At 35.8% G+C, this 22,644-nt stretch overlaps 1 protein-coding gene across 1 annotated transcript in view; it reads left to right on the forward strand.

The window, feature by feature from the left end:
* LOC139150768 (E3 ubiquitin-protein ligase rnf213-alpha-like) overlaps nt 1-22,644 on the forward strand; it is an 81,704-nt gene that overhangs the window by 53,514 nt on the left and 5,546 nt on the right. The window contains exon 6 of the mRNA XM_070723164.1: nt 6,616-7,205. Within this exon, the coding sequence (XP_070579265.1) occupies nt 6,616-7,205 (590 nt within the window). The remainder of the gene's footprint in view (nt 1-6,615; nt 7,206-22,644) is intronic.

Genomic DNA, 22,644 nt, shown 5'->3' on the forward strand with positions numbered 1-22,644 from the left:
TAACATTTGAAGTGCAGGCACAATCATCAACCTCTCCTCTATGTCAGTATGTAGAGCTAACCCATTCAAACTCCCATATGGCCAAGAGTATATGCGCCTGTGAAAACTCTCTTATAGGTTTGAGATTGCCTGTCTTTGAGTTTGTCTGTATGTATATGATATGATTGTGCGGGTGTGTGTGCTGCAAAACTCCACAGCTGCAGCACCTACCCATTTAGTATTTAATGTACAGGTGCACCCAGAGATAGAGTAGTTTTACAATGTGCCAGTTGTGATCAAGTGCCATTGGCGCTATTTTTCAAAGTTGATACAAGGACATTGACCAATGTTGTTTTGGTGATACGATCCAATATGGCTGCCAGGCGGCCATTTTATTACGATTTTTTCATGTACAGAGCCATAACTCAGGCATGTTTCAACTGATTTTATTAGTCCTTTGGGCCTTTGGCCCAAAGTACTAATGTGATGACGCGGCCTCTGTTGTTGCATACAGTGGGCCGTATGCTGTGGACGCAGGTATCTCAGAAACGCTTCAGTAACTTTTTCTGAAATTTGGTCTGGTGGTCACTTTGGCATGTATCTCAAACGGTCTTTTTTCTTTTTTTGATTGAATCATTTTAAAGTCACTTTTTTAGCTTTTTTGTGAAAACCACTATTTTCAATTTTTCCTCAAAAGCACTGATTTGATTATTGTGATATTTGGCATGGGTGTTCGTATAGTTGAAATGCCGTCAGAAATGTTCAAAATTTGGTGATACATGCCTTGTATTATTTTTAAACAATATTTTTATCCATTTTTGTTTTATATTTACTTGATTTTGACTCGCTTTCGTTAAAGCTACCGTCTGCGCATGCGCACAACTCTAGGACAAAATCTGAGTTGAGAATCGAATCGGACGCCATCTTGTTTCTCGGTGTGGGCACATTTTTTACTTTGTGAACGTTTCACTGTGCATTTCAATATATTCTATAGTTATGACGTTGACAGTGATGCACTTTTGCGGCTGTCGTGTATTTTTTGGTACGAAAGGCGCCTTTGATCGACTGAAGAATGATGGTACCGGCAGGCATATCAGTTCTACTGAGGAAGTAATCCACTGGCCCGCATAGGTCAGGGACTCACTTAGGGGAGAACCACTTGATTTGTGGGGGGGGGGGGGTATGGAGGATTTTGAGAAAAAAAATTGTCACCAGGTGAAATAAAAGAAAAAAATAAGCCTGTAATGGCTTGAGAAAAAAAATTCTCATAACAGACAGAAATAAATAAAAAAGGAATTGTCATAATGCAGTTGAAATGAGCAAAATTTTGGAAATTCATTCTCATGTGTTCTTTGCTAGCATGCGGCCATAGGCAGCGCAAATGTTTTTACCACAAGCAATTCTCATGTGTTTTTTTTTCCCAGCACTTATGATATAAGCATTCACTACTTTACACCTCAGTGCACTCGATGTTTTCCTTCCCTTTTCTGACCCAAGAAATCATATTTCTGGATTTCTGTTGCAATATCTCAATGGTACAGGCAATATCTAGATGGGACTATTTGACTTCTGTACATTGTGAAAATTGAAAACACAAGACAGGAGTCAATAAACTAGTGTAAAAACCAATATATTATTCTCTCAACATAAATATGTTAGAAAGATTACAAGTTGTCAAAGAAAAATTGAGGAACAACAAATATAATGAAATACAATGTGTGAGCCTTGTTTCTCTGACCACAAAAGATAAAATTTCCCCTGAGAACTTAAAAGGAATTGACTGTTTAAAGAAAAGCAGGTATAGTACTGATCACTGTTGATTTGCCAAAAAAGTGTTCTATAATTTAAAGTTGTATATATACTAGACTTTCCATTTTGTTTTCATTCGTTGGAATGTAAAATGAATATATAAAACCATCCTGTGATATGTGAAACACTGGCTTAAATTTGAAAAATTGCACTGCTACTCCATTTGATAAAAAAATTGATGCAGGTGTGACAGTTGAAATTAAAAAATGCTGTCTCTCTGACAAAAAAAGTTCCCATACCCACTTCCTGCATACCCCCCCCCCCCCGAAATCAAATGGGTCTCTCCTTAATATGCGCATGCGCATATAACAAGTTAGCGTTGTTTTGCAAGGACCAGCTCCTGGCAAGGACTTTGAAAAATCAAACCGACGCTGTCTTGTTTCTCGGTCTTGTGCGAATTTTGACGTTTTGAAGCTTTTAGCATTTATTTGATGATGTTTTGTAAATATGAAGTTCACGGTGATTGTATTTTTTGTTGCTGTCATGTATTTTTTTGGCACGAAACGCTCCTTCGTTACCGGCGAATCCATTGCTTTAGCGAGGCAATCCCACCGCGGCCCGTTAGTAATAGCTGGGTGAGAGCGAGAGAATTCGCTCTGTCCTTCTACCTCCATGTCATAACAAACTAGCGTCGTTTATGTTGATGTACTGTCCTTTCGACACAGCGATAAATTTAAGTTTTCTGTTGCTTATTTTGGGTAATTTCGACAGTTGTGCATTGATTTTGACATCATTGTTGAAGACAGTGTGTGCTTTAGACTGTCGACAGTCCTCGTGCCTTCTTTTGACCAGATCCGGAGTCACTTGCGGTAGTAATCCAACGTAGGCGATCGAGCGCCGAAGCATCATTGTTGAAGACAGTGTGTGCTTTAGACTGTCGACAGTCCTCGTGACCGGATCCGGAGTCACTTGCGGTAGTAATCCAACGTAGGCGATCGAGCGCCGAAGGCGCAAGGTCGAGTGCCGAAGGCACGAGCTTGTATAAATACCGAAAGCTACGCGAGACCAAGCAGTACAAGCGACTGGCGAGAGTCTATGTGTGCTTATGTTGACCGATTTACGCGCACTTCAGAATCACGGCATAATCCGACATGGTAATTTGGCATGATCATCAGATCATACATGATCCGAGATTGCAGTTTAGCAAGGTCACGATAACTAATGTTGTTTGTTTCACTGTCGTTTAATACCTATATTTCCACTAAAAGACCATTAGAATTTCCTCCTGGCTACTTTGAAATCGTGCACTGGCATGCATGTAGTTGTCAACATCACTATGCTTGAATGTAGTAGACTCTTACTATGAATATATCGACTGTCACTGCATATTGCATATGTGTGCAAGTCACTCCATATCATATCAAAAATGTAGTATTGCGACGTTTGAGCTGCCAGAAGCCAGAATTTACAGTTTACGAGAAAGTTATCTTACATGTAAAACTCAGTTCTACTGTGAACAAAATGCAAGCTATGTTGTATAACTATCGTGAATAGCATAATATTTTGTACCTATCACCGTGTCAGTAAAATCAGAAGGAAACAACCAGTCAGACAAACTGTGGTCAGGATGATACTGTCCAATTTTAATATTGTCTCTCGGCACACACCAGATACTCATGACTGTAAAACAACATTTCCATATAATTGTATATACAGTTTTTATATTTAGTTTGCTTTTCACCATATTCTATGTCCTTCCTGCGCTACATAATTCAAAATTAAATATTGTTTTTGGCCTATACATACTTGAGGGGTAAGCTTATTTAGTCTCATACATTAAAGATGCACTGTTGACCTTCAGAGTCCAAACTTTTTATCATTGTATTGTAGATAGGTGTACACTCCAAATACTAAGTACAAGTGTGGTGAGTGTAACAAGCAAATGTTTTTTAGTCAATGGCCCAAATTTATTTTCTATTTGATGGACAATAAATACATGTGTAATCAATGCCAACAATCCAGTTTAAGTAATTTGGTTTAGATTAGCCATTGTCCATTATATTACAATAGTTTGTGGCTAAATTTTCTCCCCTTCTGTATCATATAAGTTCACCGTTTCCTGTTTTAGATATTGTTGATCCTATTGAGTTCCATCTCTTATTCTTGATTCACTTTCACATTAACTTTCATTTATGTCCAAACAATTTGACTTTTTGCCAGATTTCACATTTATGGCAAATAATAAACAGTAAGGAGGCACAAAGGACGTCGGTGCCCCCGGGCCCCATGTTCAAAGTTGGTACAAGGACATCAACCTATGTCATACACATGCACATTGATTTGTTTTATGATAAGATCCAATATGGCCGCCATGTGGCCATTTTATTACTTTTTTTCATGTCCAGACCATAACTCATACATATCTCAAGCGATTTTATTCAAAGTTGGTAAAAGGAGATTGACTAATGTCATACATATGCACGTTAATTTGTTTTGTGATACGATTCAGTATGGCTGCTGTGCGGCCATTTTGTTATGATTTTTTCATGTACTAAGCCATAACTCAGGCATATCTCAACCAATTTTAATCAAAGTTGGTACAAGGACATTGACCTTAGTCATACATATGCACATTGATTGTTTGTGATATGATCCAATATGGCCACCATGTGGCCATTTTTTTTACGATTTTTTCATGTCCTGAACTACAACTCAGACATGTATCAAGCTAATTTATTCAAAAGTTTTTTTATCACAGACCTAATGAAGAGGACTCTATCCTCTCTGAGGACCTGTAATCAAAGTAACTATTAACAAGTGGGGGCTGTGTCATCAATGATGACTTGTTCCATTGTAAAAGTGGATATGATAGATACAGTAGTCTTAACAGCAGAAAATTTTCATTTTCAGTAAAAGACAGTTAGTTAATGTAAGGTACAAGGTTATGTATGGGTAGAGACTGGGTCATTCTGTTTAAGGCTTGTGCTGGCGCCAGATTGTCTCATAAGAAATTTACTTACTAGATTGCAATTTCAGTGGAAAACAAAAGGCTATCACACCTCCATAATTCTCTTACATACAAGAACAAAGACAATCCCTGGGATTGCCAAAAGTGCCTTTAAGTCACCAGGACAAGTAGCGTCATCATGTGAATGTGTAAATTACATTCTGAAGTCAGTACGGCGCAGCGCCATAGCCACCAGAGAGACTGTTTCATGTCCACTGTATACTGTTTTGTGAATATTGATGTACCAAAACTTTTACAATGTATGATATATTGTTGCAACAAGTTGAAAAATATAATGTCTGTGGTGAAAGTTGCATTAATATTCAAAGCGTTTGGGTTTTGCTATAATGCCTCCATGTGTAGCCAAAGGCTTAATGTAGAGACCTGTGCAACTATGGTGACAGTGTCAGTGTTGTACATTGTTCTCATGGACTTTGATTGTGGAGCAGAATGTTTGTTCACCAAAGGTGAAAAAATGTACTTCACCAAAAAGTTTTTGGAGAAGTATATTCACCTTGTACAAGGTTAAGATACTAACGATGTCTACATTCTCCACACATGTCGTACAGTGAACATGTAGTAGCTTCAATGTCATGATCACTGAATGTGTAAATACACAACTTTACGATGACATCATATGGCATAATGTATATTTTGTTCACTGCGAGGCAAAGTAATTTGTTAATTATTACATTACTGGGAGAATGAGCCTTATCATATAGGGTACATTGTTCATCCAAAAAATCAGGTTGATTTTTACTGAATAAAGTGGTCATCCAAAATTCAGCTGAATTTTTTTTGTGAATATGAATTTTACAAAGGCATTGTTTTGAATGTGAAATATCTTATTTGGAAAGTTATTGTACTATTGTATCCAGTATTATAGTAACATTAATATCTGTCAAGAAAATTTGAAATTATAACGAAATTCCGAAATTTGATCGGATTTTCCGAAATTAGTTCGGATTGCGTTTGGGGTATATTCTATAAAGACGACAAAAATTGACTTAAGCACTCAAAGGATTAAAGTCCCTTGCTGGATTTTCCATTTCTTTTGCCATGATATTGTTGGTTTGAGCATATGTAAATACCATCCATTGTATATATATATATATATATATATATATATATATATATATATATATATATATATATATATATATATATATATATATATATATATATATATATATATATATATATATATATAAGGGTTGCTGGAGAATTGATTTTACAATTTCATCTCTACAACGTTGTTCGTGAGTCGCGAGACTCACTCATCAGGAGACTAGACTGGAGTCTAGTCTCCTGATGAGTGAGTCTCGCGACTCACGAAACAACGTTGTAGAGATGAAATTGTAAAATTATTTCATCTCTACAACATTGTTTCATGAGTCGCGAGACTCACTCATCAGGAGACTAGACTCCAGTCGCGAGACTCACTCATCAGGAGACTAGACTGGAGTCTAGTCTCCTGATGAGTGAGTCTCGCGACTCACGAAACAACGTTGTAGAGATGAATTGTAAAATCAATTCTCCAGCAACCCTTATATATCTCGCTCTACTTTTGTGTTGAGCACTTTGTATTGGACAAGTCGGACCGCACACTTCATATATATATATATATATATTATATATATATATATATATATATATATATATATATATATATATATATATATATATATATATATATATATATATATATATATATATATATATACATACATGTATATATATATATTAGTATTTATGTATGTATACCAAAATTTTGTTGTCAAGCAATCATGAACTATTTCCCAGTGCTCTTTTCAAAAATGCCAAGTCAACAGTGTTACTGAATACAATATGAAACTTTTACCTCAATTTCTCTCTTTCAGTGGCTACTGATGATTTGCAAAGAAAAGTTGCTATCAACATAGACAACCTAAAGATGAATATGCTCTGTGATCCCATTACTGTTGATAGTGATCGCACAAAGCCATTGGTCACCTTTTTTGGACTTTCAAAGCCGGTAAAAGAAATGCTTGAGCCATTGAAATGTGTCCACACAAGCATTCTCTTCAAAAATCTCTGGGCAGCAAGAAGCAGAGGTTTCCGCAGAGATAAGAAAAATCAAGAGGGGATAGATTTGATCACAGTTGAAGAAATTGCTGATGTTGTGTGGAAGAGAGTACATGTTGGGATCACAGAGTTACTGACGAAAACCCAAAATGGCAAGATCACTCTCAGGGAAATAGACACACTCTTTGGAATATTCACAGGGAGCTATGATAGATTGGTGAAAGAGCTGCGCTTGCTATGGGGTAATAAGCCAACAGGGATTGAATGGATTGCTAAAAGAGTGGACCAAATAAAACAGTATCACACCCTTGAACAAAGACTTGTAGCTGTTGATACAGTTGTGGCTGTTCATAAGACCTTTGGCTTAACAGGAGAGTTCAAGGCAGTGAATATACTATCAACAGTTGTGAGTGACGATTATTATAATTCTAATAGTTGTGACATTGCTATCATGTTTATACACATTCAATATAAACAGCTGACATGGCAGCTTTTGCATTGTGAAGTCACAGTGTCATATTACAATTCTGAGTATGTATATATATATATATATATATATATATATATATATATATATATATATATATATATATATATATATATATATATATATATATATAATATATATATATATATATATACAGATGTCCTCATAGGAAATTACAGTGTTCAATGCGGAAAGCACAGCGTTATAACTAATAACACAAATTACTTCAAGTACAAAGTAATAATATCGTTACTTGAGTTTCATGCATCCAGCAATCTTGTCTGAAGATTGCAGGATCATGAAACTTATGTAACAGATATTACTTTGTACACTTGCAGTAATTTGTGTAATATATATATATATATATATATATATATATATATATATATATATATATATATATATATATATATATATATATATATATATATATATATATATATATATATATATATATATATATGTGTGTGTGTGTATGTGTGTGTGAATTTCCTTTTGAATTTGTTTTAATAAAATAAAATCATAATTTCTGATCTCAGTGGTTTAATAGATTGAAATTGAACGTGCAACTTTTTCGGGATGCTTTCATTAGGCTTTAGTCAACGTTACTATAAATCTATAAATGTAACTTTGTGAGAGTTTTTCCCTCTTTTCTTCAAAAATCAGACTGTGAAAGTGAGGCTCCAATGGCAATTCAATTTTGGTTAGTAAGTTACAGTAACTTTGGATTACCTCACTAAGGTTTGTTCAAATTATGCTGAATTTTTCACATCCCAATAGCTATTTCCCTTCCCTTCAGCTAATGTTCCCTATACTGTCAGTTATACAGCTATATAATCCAAGACAAAATGTAGTTGGCAAGGGGCACCCTCAGTAAGTTAAGTGAAAATTAGCACGAAATTTGAATATTTTGTGAATGTCATTAGTCTGTCAGTCTGTATTATTTATTGTCAGTTGGTCTGTCTGTTCCTCTGTAAACAAATTTGTGATGCCAATAACTCAACAATTCTTGCACGAAATTAGACCAGCTCAAGTAAATGGAATGTTTTTGATTATTTAGAACTGATTGGACATAGTTTTTCATCAATGAAAGAGTTATTGCTATGATACAACCCTTTTCAGAATTAGAGCGCGAAGCCACTGCAGTGAACTGCAATAAAACTGCTCACACTAATTAGTTTCAGCTGTAGCCAGCTGGCAAAGTCGACAACATTGTATGTCCCATGCAGACAGTTTGTCTGGGGAAGTTGAAAATAAAAAAGATTTGTACATGGACCAGTGCATGGTAAAGTTACATTGTATCTTAATCTTGAACACAGGGTGCCAATCGTAAACTCTCATTTACAACCCGAGCCTCAGACAGAGCTAGTTTTGCCTTTGTACAAGCATACTTTTTGGTCTTTATCAAGTAGCCTTGTTTCAACACCAAAGTGGCCACGGCTACAGCTGAAACTAATTAGTGTAAGCAGTTTTATTGCAGTTCACTGCAGTGGCTATATCGCACTCTAATTCTGAAAAGGGTTGTAATTGGTATGTATGTTATTAGGGCCAATTCTTTTCATATTTGTTTAAATAAACATAAAATTTGGATTTTGCATTGTTGAAAATTTTTTTGTCATAGTCGTCAAAAGTTTCTGTTCAAGAACGAGATGTCAGATAAGCCTTAATTTGGATTTTAGTCCAAGCCAAATTATGAAGAAATTGAAATATGTAAATATTGGGCCTAATTTTGTCATTTTCTGTCAAAACGATTTTTTAGACCTGCTTGTGTAATAGCTTTCAAAGGTACTGATAGGGTCCAAAGAGTAATTTAATTTAATTTGTGAAAATTATTATGAAATTTGCTCAAGCAATTTCAGACAGTTTTGTCTTTGTTGTGTCAGAATGCTCATCCACCAGCCTTCATATTCAGTTTACATGTTCTTAGGCATGTGTGCTTCGTGTTTTGTGCAAATGATGATGAAATTTGCACAATACTGTCTTACTTTTTAGTCCCCACGGACACCGTCCGGGGGGACTTATAGGTTTGGTCATGTCCGTGCGTGTGTGCGTCCGTCCGTCCGTCCGTTCACGCAGATATCTCAGAGATGCCTGAAGCGATTTCATTCAAACTTGGTACAAGGATTACTTCATATGTCATACAGATGCACCTCGATTTGTTTTGTGATACGATCCAATATGGCTGCCAGGCGGCCATTTTATTACGATTTTTTCATGTACAGAGCCATAATTCAGGCATGTTTCAACTGATTTTATTCAAAGTTGGTACAAGGACATTGACCAATGTCATAGATATGCACGTCAATTCTTTTTGTGATACGATCCAATATGGCCGCCGTGCGGCCATTTTGTTACGATTTTTTCATGTACAGAGCCATAACTCAGGCATATCTCAACCGATTTTATTCAAACTTGGTACAAGGACATTGACCTATGTCATACATATGCACGTCAATTTGTTTTGTGATACGATCCAATATGGCTGCCAGGCGGCCATTTTATTACGATTTTTTAGCTACTATAGACTATAGTCTATAGAAGCTATTGGGATGGGTATCCGTCCGGCGTCCGTCGTCAGTCTGTATGTATGTATGTATGTATGTATGTATGTATGTATGTATGTATGTATGTCCGTTTGTGAGGCGTCCGTCCACTCAAATATCTTGAGAACCGCAGTACTTACTGATTTGATATTTGTTGTGTAGATGAAAAATATGATTTTGAGAAACTGTTTTTTTTAATTTTTTGATATTGTTGAAAATAGGCAAATTAATGCCAAAAAAGGTGTTTTTGGTAAAAAATCTTCTTCTTCATAACCGCTGGTCAGACAGCTTTGTTATTTGGTATACAGGTCCCTAGGGATAACCAAACTTAGATTTGTTCAAATTGTGATGAAATATGCAAATGTGTATTTTTAAGGAATTTTTTTGTCATTTTTGGTCAAAGTTTGACTTACATTGTATGTTAATTCTTGTACGTATATTACACAAACCTTCAATCACCCAGAAAAAAATAATTAATATGATTTTAAATAATTGAATTAATTAGGAAATCATCAAAGCCAAAATAATTTTAGTGTGGAATTATCAGAAAGTTCAACTTTTTTTGACAGTTCATAGTGAATTGAGGATTAAAACATGTTAAGGCAACTTTCCTGAATCCCAACTTTGATATATTCTGAACCACCATTTATGTTATCTAAAAGAAATTGCTCATAATAGTTTGTCATGATAGGGTGGTCAAATAAATAGAGATAGAGAAAGTTCTAATTTCCATTTATGGTTGACTTGGTAAGGATAAAATAAGATTACTTTTTGAGGAAAAAAATAGAGTGGTCAATTAAAAGAGTGGTCAAAGTGATAGGGTTTTTATGGTAAAGCTGGGCTGTAAGATTCCTCATGTGCTATTTATAGCAATTATGCAATCTGTGTAAACAGTGCAATGAAAGTGTAACATGATTCCTTATAATGCTTTTGATGACCTTGAACTTCTTAAGTTTCAAACATTTGTCTCTTCAGTGTGCTTTCTCTGAGTATGTACAGTCTCAACTTATTCAACAGAACTTACTTACAATGTTAATTTGAAAGTTAAAATGTGCTGGTTAATAGGATGAAAATACTGATATTAAAAGATAAGCAGCTCAAGATTCTTTATAACCTGACAGATATGCTGTTTTTTTATGACGTAAATCTTGATTTAAGCAAGTCTTGTTTACTTTAATTAGAATGTAATTAACTCTCGTTTATTTGCTGTTATAGACTAATATAGTCTGATGAAATATGCAAATCTGTATTTTTACAGAATTTTTTTCCATTTTTGGTCAGGCCATCCTGAAATGAGCTATCAAAGATATCCACCTTCTTCATCAATACATGTGTCACATAAGGTTATTCTCTACATAACGCAGCAGAGCTCTGTCAACTGTTGAGTCGCTTGTTTTTTCAAAACCGCTGGTCAGACAGCTTTAATATTTGGTTTACATGTCCCTAGGATGACCTTAGTGAGATAATTTCATACAGTCAGGAAATACTTAATTTTGTATCCATGTCTATAGTAGCTTCAGGGACTTTGGCCCTATGTTTCATGTACAGAGCCATTACTCAGGCATGTTTCAACAGATTTTATTCAAAGTTGGTACAAGGACATTGACCAATGTCATAGCTATGCACATCAATTTGTTTTGTGATACGATCCAATATGGCCGCCGTGCGGCCATTTTGTTACGATTTTTTCATGTACAGAGCCATAACTCAGGCATATCTCAACCAATTTTATTCAAACTTGGTACAAGGACATCGACCTATGTCATACACATGCACATTGACTTGTTATGTGATACAATCCAATATGGCCGCCGTGTGGCCATTTTATTACGTTTTTTTCATGTCCAGAACCATAACTCAGACATGTATCAAGAAAATTTATTCAAAGTTGGTACAAGGAGATTGACCAATGTCATACATATGCACGTTAATTTGTTTTGTTATAAGAGCCAATATGGCTGCTGTGCGGCCATTTTGTTATGATTTTTTCATGTACAAAGCCATAACTCAGGCATATTTCAACTGATTTTAATCAAAGTTGGTACAAGGACATTGACCTATGTCATACATATGCACATTGATTTGTTTTGTGATTTGATCCAATATGGCCACCATGTGACCATTTATTACGATATTTTCATGTCCTGAACTACAACTCAGACATGTATCAAGCGAATTTATTCAAAAGTATTTTTATCACAGACCTAATGAAGAGGACTCTATCCTCTCTGAGGACCTGTAATCACAAGCACCATTAACAAGTGGGACTGTGTCATCAACGATGACTTGTTATGAAAAAAAAGGCAAGAAAAACTTTTAAAGTTATTTCCAATTTTTAGCTCATATTTGGTATGTATATGAATACCAAAAAGAGCTTATATGGTGAGTCGGTGGCGTCTGTATGTCTGTATGTATGTATATGGGTATGTATGTGCGGATGTATGTCCGTCACACACAAAGGCTCCCATACCGCCAAAGCTACCATCTCAGTATTTGGTGTACAGGTAGATGCAGGGGTTGAGATGTGACGTTGTTCAAATGAACATGTCAGTGTCAAAAATATGCAAATGAGGTAAGAAAAAGGGGAAATCCTGCAAATTAGCAGTAGTGGTGGCAGTAACTGAAACAGCCCACACATCAGAGTAAGAGGTTTTTGACCTTTAACCTATTTGTATGCAGGGTACCTATTATGTGTGGGAGTGGTGGCAGTAACTGAAACAGCTTATTAGTCATTTCCTGTCATTGTTTATGAACTGTGACATATTAACAGACCTGCTCAAACCATGGATGTCTATTTTTGTACATCCATGGTTGAAACATTCTCTGCTATGCATGTTGCTAAAGTTGACCTCCAGTACCTAAAGTTTCAGACCTTATTTACTTTTGTCATTCTTGTTTTTCTGGTTTAAATATTTCTTGTTGTTTTTAGCTCCCATAGCCATATGTATATATGGCAATGGAAGCTATTCTTATAGGCTAGGGAAATGTCTGTATGTCTGTATGTCTGTATGTCTGTATGTCTGTCCGTCAACATCAAAAACTCCAAAACCGCTGCACATTTCATCTTGATATTTGGTGTGTACATGGATGATGGGCTGTAGATGAGATTTTGTTCAAATGAAGTTGTCATTGCCAAAAATATGCAAATTAAGTGAAAAAAATGTAAAAACAGTCAAAATTGAAAATCTCAATAACCACTGAGCAGATTACATGAAAAATTAGCATGTAAGTACTTTTGGCTGACCTGAAATAATTTTTGATTTTTGATATTGTTGAAAATATACAAATTAGTGCCAAAAAGGCGTTTTTGGTAAAAATCTCCTTCTTCATAACCGCTGGTCAGACAGCTTTGATATTTGGTATACAGGTCCCTATGGATAACCCAACTTGGATTTGTTCAAATTGTGATGAAATATGCAAATCTGTATTTTTAAGGAATTTTTTTGTCATTTTTGGTCAAAAATTTATTTCATCAAAACCGCTCGTCTGACAGCTTTGATATTTGGTATACAGGTCCCTAGGGATAACCCAATTTGGATTTGTTCAAATTGTGATGAAATATGCAAATCTGTATTTTTAAGGAATTTTTTTGTCATTTTTGGTCAAAAATTTATTTCATCAAAACCGCTCGTCTGACAGCTTTGATATTTGGTATACAGGTTCCTACAGATAAACTTAATATGATATATAGAATATATGATGAAATCTGCAATTTTGTATTTTTTGTGCAATTTTTGACATTTTTGGTCAAAAAATGTGTTTCTCAAAAACTACTTGTCTGATGCCTTTGATATTTGGTATACAGGTTCCTGGGGGTTCTCCAAGTGTGATGTAGTGAAATTTGATGAAATCTTCAATTTTTGTATTTTGGGTCAATTTTTGCCGTTTTTGGTCAAAATATTTGTTTCTCAAAAGTTACTCATGTGATAGCTTTGATATTTGGTATACATTTTTATACATAATTATGATGAAATCATCAATTTTGTATTTTTGCAGCTAATTTTGCCATTTTAGGTCAGGCCATCCTGAAATGAGCTATCAAAGATCTCAACCATCTTCATCAATACATATGTCACAAAAAGTTGCTCTCTACATAACACAGCAGAGCTCTGTCGACTATTGGGTCGCTTGTTTTTTTCAAAACCGCTGGTCAGACAGCTTTAATATTTGGTTAACAGGTCCCTAGGATGACCTTGGTGAGATGATTTCATACAGTCAGGAAATACTTAATTTTGTATCCATGTCTATAGTAGCTTCAGGGACATTGGCCCTATGTTTAAGATAATGTTGTGATTCAGTAAGCATTTGAAATGGTAAACTGTATTGGTGTTGAAATGCGGTAAAAAATAATGAGAAAACATAGCTGAGGTGATTTCAGCAGGTTTGGTTTCCAACAAATATATTCAAAGTTTTTTTCAATGTTAAAGAGTGATGGAGGGGGGGGGGGGGGGGTCCTGGCAGATTTTGAAAAAAATCCAAACAAATGTCAATAAAAAAATCAGCCACAGAAGGTTTGTCAAAAAGAAAAGGTGAGATAGTGGGAAAAAAAAAGAATGTACAGTGTATCGGATAAAAAAGATGTTCCTCATCAATCTTCCAGACAACCCCTTTTATCAAATGGTACACCCCTGATGTATTTTTGTGTGCCATTAAACATGCAGTGTATTTTAGTTTAAGATGTCAATCAAGTTAGGTAAGGATTTGAAAGGAATAGTCAAGTTCACCACAGTTTAACTTTATCTCTTGTGTCATCATCCTTGTGTAATTGGTTAAGTTTGTAAGTTGCTCCAGATGTGGATGTACCAGCTGTTCTGGAAGAAAACAATGTTTACTTTTCCCTATAGGGTTTCTGAGTTAATGATTGCATGTTGAAATCTCTCCATGTATCTGGTGCATGGGCAAAATGTAAATATTGGTTGCATGTTATGTATTTCAGTCTATGTCAAATATTGTAAATGAAAAATCAAGAACAGTTTGCTGTGTGCTTGTAAAAGATAACATGTATGTCAATACATATTAAAACTGCCTTGCAGTTTGATTGTCTTAAAAATTATCACAGAATTAGAAAACGAAAAGAAACTAATCAAATTGCTGTAACATATTCACCCTCAGTGTCTGTAGGCCTATACTTAACTATTTTATCATTATATCTTTATCACTCTCCATGGGCCTTAGGCACACTTGGGGTCAATGTCATCACTCTGTGCCAGTCTGTGAATGTCAGTCTGTCTGTATTTTTTAGGCCCATGTTTCATACAATTTGTGGTTTGTTTTGATAACTTTATTTGGTATATAGGGATAACCTAGCAATACAATTTTTTTGGCAAAATGTGACATGACTTCGGTGACCTTTGACCTCAAATATACATATTTGTCCATAACTCAGTAACCACAAGTGCTACACCCTTCATGTATGGTATGATGGGACACCTTATGATGCCACATATTGTACCTCATTAATTATGTGCATATCTAATTTTGAGCAAGCCAATAGAGCCAGAGGTCTGATTTTTGATATATAGGGATAACTATAGGAGAGAATTTTTTTGACAAAATGTAATGTGACCTCGGTGACCTTTGACCTCAAATATACATATTTGTCCATAACTCAGTAACCACAAGTGCTACACCCTTCATATCTGGTATGATTGGACACCTTATGATGCCACATATTGTAGCTCATTAATTATGCACATATCTCATTCTGAGCAAGCCAATAGAGCTGGAGGTCTGATTTTTAGCTCCCATAGCCATATGTATATATGGCAATGGAAGCTATTCTTATAGGCTAGGGAAATGTCTGTATGTATGTATGTCTGTATGTCTGTGTGTCTGTATGTCTGTATGTCTGTATGTCTGTATGTCTGTCCGTCAACATCAAAAACTCCAAAACCGCTGTACATTTCATCTTGATATTTGGTGTGTACATGGATGATGGGCTGTAGATGAGATTTTGTTCAAATGAAGTTGTCATTGCCAAAAATATGCACATTAAGTGAAAAAATGTAAAAACAGTCAAAATTGAAAAAACTCAATAACCACTGAGCAGATTACATGAAAAATTAGCATCTAAGTACTTTTGGCTGACATGAAATGATTGTGCACATCTTGGGTCAGTATCTTGGACTTGCTATTTTCATGAATTTTTTTGTAATTTTCTCCCATTTTTGGTCAAAAAATCTCCTGCTCTGAAACCGCAAGTCCGATTGATTTGAAACTTGGTATGGAAGTGCATAGGAGTGACCTTTCCCAAATTTGGGCAAATCGTGGTGAAATTTGCATATTTTTAGTTTACACGTCCATAGACTCCCATGTATAAGGCAGATCTCCATACACTCCCATCTATAAGGCCACAAAAAATAAAAATTTAGTTTCTCATCGCATTCATATTGCAAAAAGGATGCAGTGACACAATTTTTAGTCCCCACGGATGAAGTCCAGTGAGCTTATAGATTGGGTCATGTCCGTCTGTTCGTCCATCCGTGAGTCCATCCGTTCACGCAGATATCTCGGATATTTTGACAAAATGTCATGTGACCTTGATGACCTTTGATCTCAAATATACATATTTGTCCATAACTCAGTAACCACAAGTGCTACCACCCTTCATATATGGTATGATGGGACAGCTTGTGACGCCACATATTGTACCTCATTAATTATGCACATATCTAATTTGAGCGAGCCAATAGAGCTAGAGGTCTGATTTTTGGTATATAGGGATAACTTAGCAAAACAATTTTTTTGACAAAATGTCACGTGACCTTGGTGACCTTTGACCTCAAATATACATATTTGTCCATAACTCAGTAACCACAAGTGCTACAGCCTTCATGTATGGTATGATGGGACACCTTATGACGCCACATATTGTACCTCATTAATTATGCGCATATCTAATTTTGAGCGAGCCAATAGAGCTAGAGGTCTTATTTTGGGTATATAGGGATAACTTAGCAAACAATTTTTTTGACAAAATGTCTCGTGACTCCGGTGACCTTTGACCTCAAATATACATATTTTTCCATAACTCAGTAACCACAAGTGCTACAGCCTTCATGTATGGTATGATGGGACACCTTATGACGCCACATATTGTACCTCGTTAATTATGCGCATATCTAATTTTGAGCGATCCAATAGAGCTAGAGGTCTGATTTTTGGTATATAGGGATAACTTAGCAATACAATTTTTTTGACAAAATGTCACGTGACCTCGGTGACCTTTGACCTCAAATATACATATTTGTCCATAACTCAGTAACAACAAGTGCTACAGCCTTCATGTATGGTATGATGGGACACCTTATGACGCCACATATTGTACCTCATTAATTATGTGCATATCTAATTTTGAGCGAGCCAATAGAGCTAGAGGTCTGATTTTTGGTATATAGGGATAACTTAGCAATACAATTTTTTTGACAAAATGTCACGTGACCTCGGTGACCTTTGACCTCAAATATACATATTTGTCCATAACTCAGTAACCACAAGTGCTACAGCCTTCATGTATGGTATGATGGGACACCTTATGACGCCACATATTGTACCTCATTAATTATGCACATTTCTAATTTTGAGCGAGCCAATAGAGCTAGAGGTCTGATTTTTGGTATATAGGGATAACTTAGCAAAACAATTTTTTTGACAAAATGTCACGTGACCTCGGTGACCTTTGACCTCAAATATACATATTTTTCCATAACTCGGTAACCACAAGTGCTACACCCTTCATGTTTGGTATGATTGGACACCTTATGACGCCACATACTGTACCTCAATAATTATGCGCATATCTCATTCTGAGCGAGCCAATAGAGCTGGATGTCTGATTTTTGGTATATAGGGATAACTATAGGAGAGAAATTTTTTGACCAAATGTAATGTGACCTCGATGACCTTTTCCCTAAAATATATGTTTATGTCAATAAATAAGTAACCACAAGTGCTATGTCCTTTGTATTTAGTAGGATGGGAGACCTTATGACAACACACGCTTTACCTCATTAATTATGTACACATCTAATTCTGGGCAAGCGAATAGAGCTAGAGATCTGATTTTTTGGCATATAGGGATAATTAGCAATATAATTTTTTTTTTCAAAATGTCATGTGACCTCGATGACCTTTGACTTTGATTATACATATATATGCATATTTCAGTAACCACAAGTTCTATACCCTCCAATTTTGATAGGATATTAGACCTTAAGATGTCACATCTTGTACCTCATTTATAATGCGCATATGTATTTCTTGGCTGGCCAATACTGCTAGAGGTCTGATCTTTTTCCCGATTTAGAACCATAACTTAGACATGCCTCATGTGTTTCAAATTGGGAACAACAACATAGACCTATGTGCCCATAGATCTCAACATATACACCCCAGTGATACTTCTTAATGACCACATTTTCCTGCCCCATCAAGACTAATACTCCTATTACAAGTGGGGACTATGTCATTGTAAATGACTTGTTGAGTTAATGGTTGTATCACAGTATTCGATATATCTAATTCTGTATTTTTTCCATTTTATTTTGAATAATTACATTAAACATATTTCACTGTCTCCAGTACATTTCATTTAAGTATTTTCACTTCATGCACTTTATCCCTTTCACACATGTTCAAATATCTGACCAGAGAACAAACATTAAATAGTCCAGGATGGGAGCTACAGTGTCATTGACGCTATTTTTAATATAAAGGGATAACTATAGGCAGGGTTCTCAAAAAATTTTGAAGTAGGCGGAAAATTCAGAAAAGTAGGCGGTTAGCTTCTGTGTGCAACCAGAATCCCTGGGCGGGCGGGGGAGACAGTTCTGAGCAATTCATGCATTCTTATACAGTGTATAAAAGGCTATTCCAACATACACACAGGGGGAGGGTTTCCTGTGTGCAAGAAATTTTTAAAATTTGAAGGCATTTTGGAGTAATTTCATGCATTATTGTACTGTACGGAAAGACCATTTCAGCATGAGAGTGTTAAGGATTATTTTTAAATTTGAAGACATTTCTGAGCAATTTCATGCATTCTTATACAAGTGCATAAAAGGCTATTTCAACATACACAAAGGGGAGAGGGTTTCAGGGACGGGCTCCCCGTCCCTGTGTGTGGGCAAGAAATTTTTAAATTTTGAAGACATTTTGGAGTAATTTTATGCATTCTTGTACAGTATTTAAGACCATTTCAGCATACAGAATAATCATTATCATTGCCAATTACAACATGTTTTCAAGGGATAAAGTTTAAAAAAGTCAGAAAAATTAAGTTGATATCACTCGGGCCTGTCAACTGCATTCAGTTGACATGGATAATAGCAAAATTTCACCAGACTGTTGTGTAGAATTATGTTTAGCTCATGACTTGAACAAACATTTTGAAATACATCATAGAATAGGGGTTTTCACAACCCAGAAAACGATCCGCTAGAATCCTGACCAGCCTGGCTGTCACAAAGTGTTTTACTGATTTAAATAAACTTGATTGAAGATACAGTTAAATCAAAGAGTTTATTCAATTCAATGAATTATGGGAACACAATTTTCAGTGATTTTAATTCACTGTACTAATTTCACATTAAAACGAATCCGCGAGCTGATTATTGATTTTTTGCTGATGTTGAATATAATTGAAAAAGAAAGCTAAATTTCAGTGTTCATGTTTGATAAAACCTCAAACTAACGACACTGAACGCCAGCCTGTACTACACCGTGTGTGTACAAAGCACCGGTAGTCAGTACACACAACGCGATATCGGTCGACCTGAAATTTGACACTGTGATCGACGTAGCGTTTCAAAAGTACGAAAAGTGAGACCAAGTAATTTTTTGTTTATTTAGATTTGATCTAAACCTCCCAAAACCAACAGACAAAGTCAGAAAATCAAAGTTTTCGAGCGTCGACTTTCTCTTCCGCGATGCACACAACCACGGCCCCTCCACAAAACGCGATGTCGATCGACTTGAGTTGACATCGTGATCGACCATGGATAGATTGACGTGGCGTTTCGAAAGTATGAAAAATGAGACTCAGTAACTTGTGGTCGCTTTAGATTTGATCAAAAACCTACCAAACCCATCAGACTAGGCCCTACTCTTACGCAGAAAACCAAAGCTCTCGAGCTTCGACTTTCTCTTCCGCGTTTGAGCGAAACAAAAGTCTGCTTCATTTGGAAATGGTCGGCTATTCGCGGGCATAACGTAATTGTATGTTAGTCCAATTTTCGGCTATACCCGATGTGAACGTCGGAATAATTCGGGCTGTGATCGGGCGAGCGAGGTTGACTTCGAGAGCGATTCCTAGTCACGGTACAACACGTTCGCTGATTGCGGTACTACAGTGATAGCAACAAGTTCACCGCGTAAATTGCTAGACTACATATAGCCACATCGGCACTTCTGAAATATTATCTGCGGCTTGCAAGACCACCAAAAAATCTAATTATTGTTATCAAAACCAGAATTTCCGGGCCAGAGAGCGAAACAGTGTTGAAAAGTAGCCGGCCAAAATACGAAAGTAGCCGGTCAATTTGGCCGGCATCCGGCTAAAAATGAACACGCTGATAGGATAGAATTTTTTGACTAAATGTCATGTGACCTTGATGACCTTTTACCTAAATATATGTTTATGTCAATAAATAAGTAACCACAAGTGCTATGTCCTTTGTATTTAGTAGGATGGGAGACCTTATGACAACACACGCTTTACCTCATTAATTTTGCACACATCTAATTCTGGGCAAGTGAATAGAGCTAGAGGTCTGATTTTTTGGCATATAGGGATTAATTAGCAATATAATTTTTTTTTCAAAATGTCATGTAACCTCCATGACCTTTGACCTTGATTATACATATATATGCATATCTCAATAACCACAAGTTCTATACCCTCCAAATTTGATAGGATATTAGACCTTAAGATGTCACATCTTGTACCTCATTTATTATGCGCATATGTATTTCTTGGCTGTCCAATACTGCTAGAGGTCTGATCTTTTTTCCCGATTTAGAACCATAACTTAGACATGCCTCATGTGTTTCAAATTGGGAACAACGACATAGACCTATTTGCCCATAGATCTCAACATATACACTCCAGTGATACTTCTTAATGACCACATTTCCCTGCCCCATCAAGACTAATACTCCTATTACAAGTGGGGACTGTCATTGTCAATGACTTGTTTAGTTAATGGTTGTATCACAGTATTCGATATTTCTAATTCTGTATTTTTTCCATTTTATGTTCTGAATAAATACATTAAACATATTTCACTGTCTCCAGTACATTACATTTAAGTATTTTCACTTCATGCACTTTATCCCTTTCACACATGTTCAAATATCTGACCAGAGAACAAACACTAAATAGTCCAGGATGGGAGCTACAGTGTCATTGACGCTATTTTTCTGGTTGTACTGTGCAGAAATCATTGTCATAACATCAACGTAGAATTTTCCTGCACTGAACAGATAGAAACAACATTTATTGTTGATCTTTGGTTGATCAGGATGGTCCTACTTAAATTTGTAAATCACAATTGTTCCATGGACCTGGTAATATATTACCTTGAATGGAAATGATTATTGGACCAGTTTAATGTCATATTGGTATGTTCCAATTCTGATCAAATGTGAGCGACACCGTATAATTGCGGTATTTTTAGCTCATATTTGGTTTTATATATAAATACCAAAAAGAGCTTATATGATGAGTCTGAGTGGCGTCTGTATGTCTGTATATTTGTGGGTATGTGCGGATGTATGTCCATCACACACAAAGGCTCCCATACCGCCAAAGCTACCATCTTAGTATTTGGTGTACAGGTAGATGTAGGGGTTGAGATGTGAATTTGTTCAAATGAACACATCAGTGTCAAAAATGTGCAAATGAGGGAAGAAAAAGGAAAATCTGCAAATGTTCAATGAGGGTGGCATGCCAATGGCTGAAACAGGATACTCCACTGACCTGTAGTCATTTCCTGTCATTGTTTATGAACTGTTACATATTAACAGACCTGCTCAAACTAAGGGATGGACCATTAGATCTTGGGAGGGGGTGGTCGCAATGAAATTCTGAACATTTTTTTTACAACTGTAAATTTCTAAAAAAAATTTTCCAAATGAGAAAAGCTGTGCTAATATTTTTACTAAGTAAATTTTCAGATTTATAATTTTTTAGTTAGACGCTGTCTTAGGATACAATGTACATCCATATCACTAGCGCAAATAAGATTGCGTGCTGTAACTACTTATGGCCCAGTGATTTATATTGCTGACAGATTTCGCAAAATGTTGCAGATCATCTTTTGACAAGCTGAGAAGCTATTTGCAAAAAATGTGGTGAAATTTCAATATTTGTGTTTTTAGGACAACTTTTGCCCTTTTTTGATCAAAACATCAATTCTCTGTAGCAGTATGTCAAATTTCTGTCATTCTTGTTGTTTTTCTGGTTGTACTGTGCAGAAATTATTGTCATAACATCAATGTAGAATTTTCCTGCACTGAACAGATAGAAACAACATTTATTGTTGATCTTTGGTACCCATACTGGTATGTACCAATTCTGATCAAATGTGAGCGACACCGTATAATTGCGGTATTTTTCAAGTACATGTTATTCTTTATCATCATGACAGCCATATGACACAGGGTCATGAAATTCTTACTTTAACTGTCTCTGATACCATGGCTTTGAAACCTTTAAATTCAATGTTTAGTTTCTCAGGAATACCCTTATTAATGATATGTTTCTAATTGCATGTGATCTTGCCTTTACAAATGTTGGTATTAGAAATTGGAAATCT

This window comes from Ptychodera flava, chromosome 15 (assembly GCF_041260155.1).
Source record: "Ptychodera flava strain L36383 chromosome 15, AS_Pfla_20210202, whole genome shotgun sequence".
In the NCBI taxonomy this organism is placed as follows: Eukaryota; Metazoa; Hemichordata; class Enteropneusta; family Ptychoderidae; genus Ptychodera; species Ptychodera flava.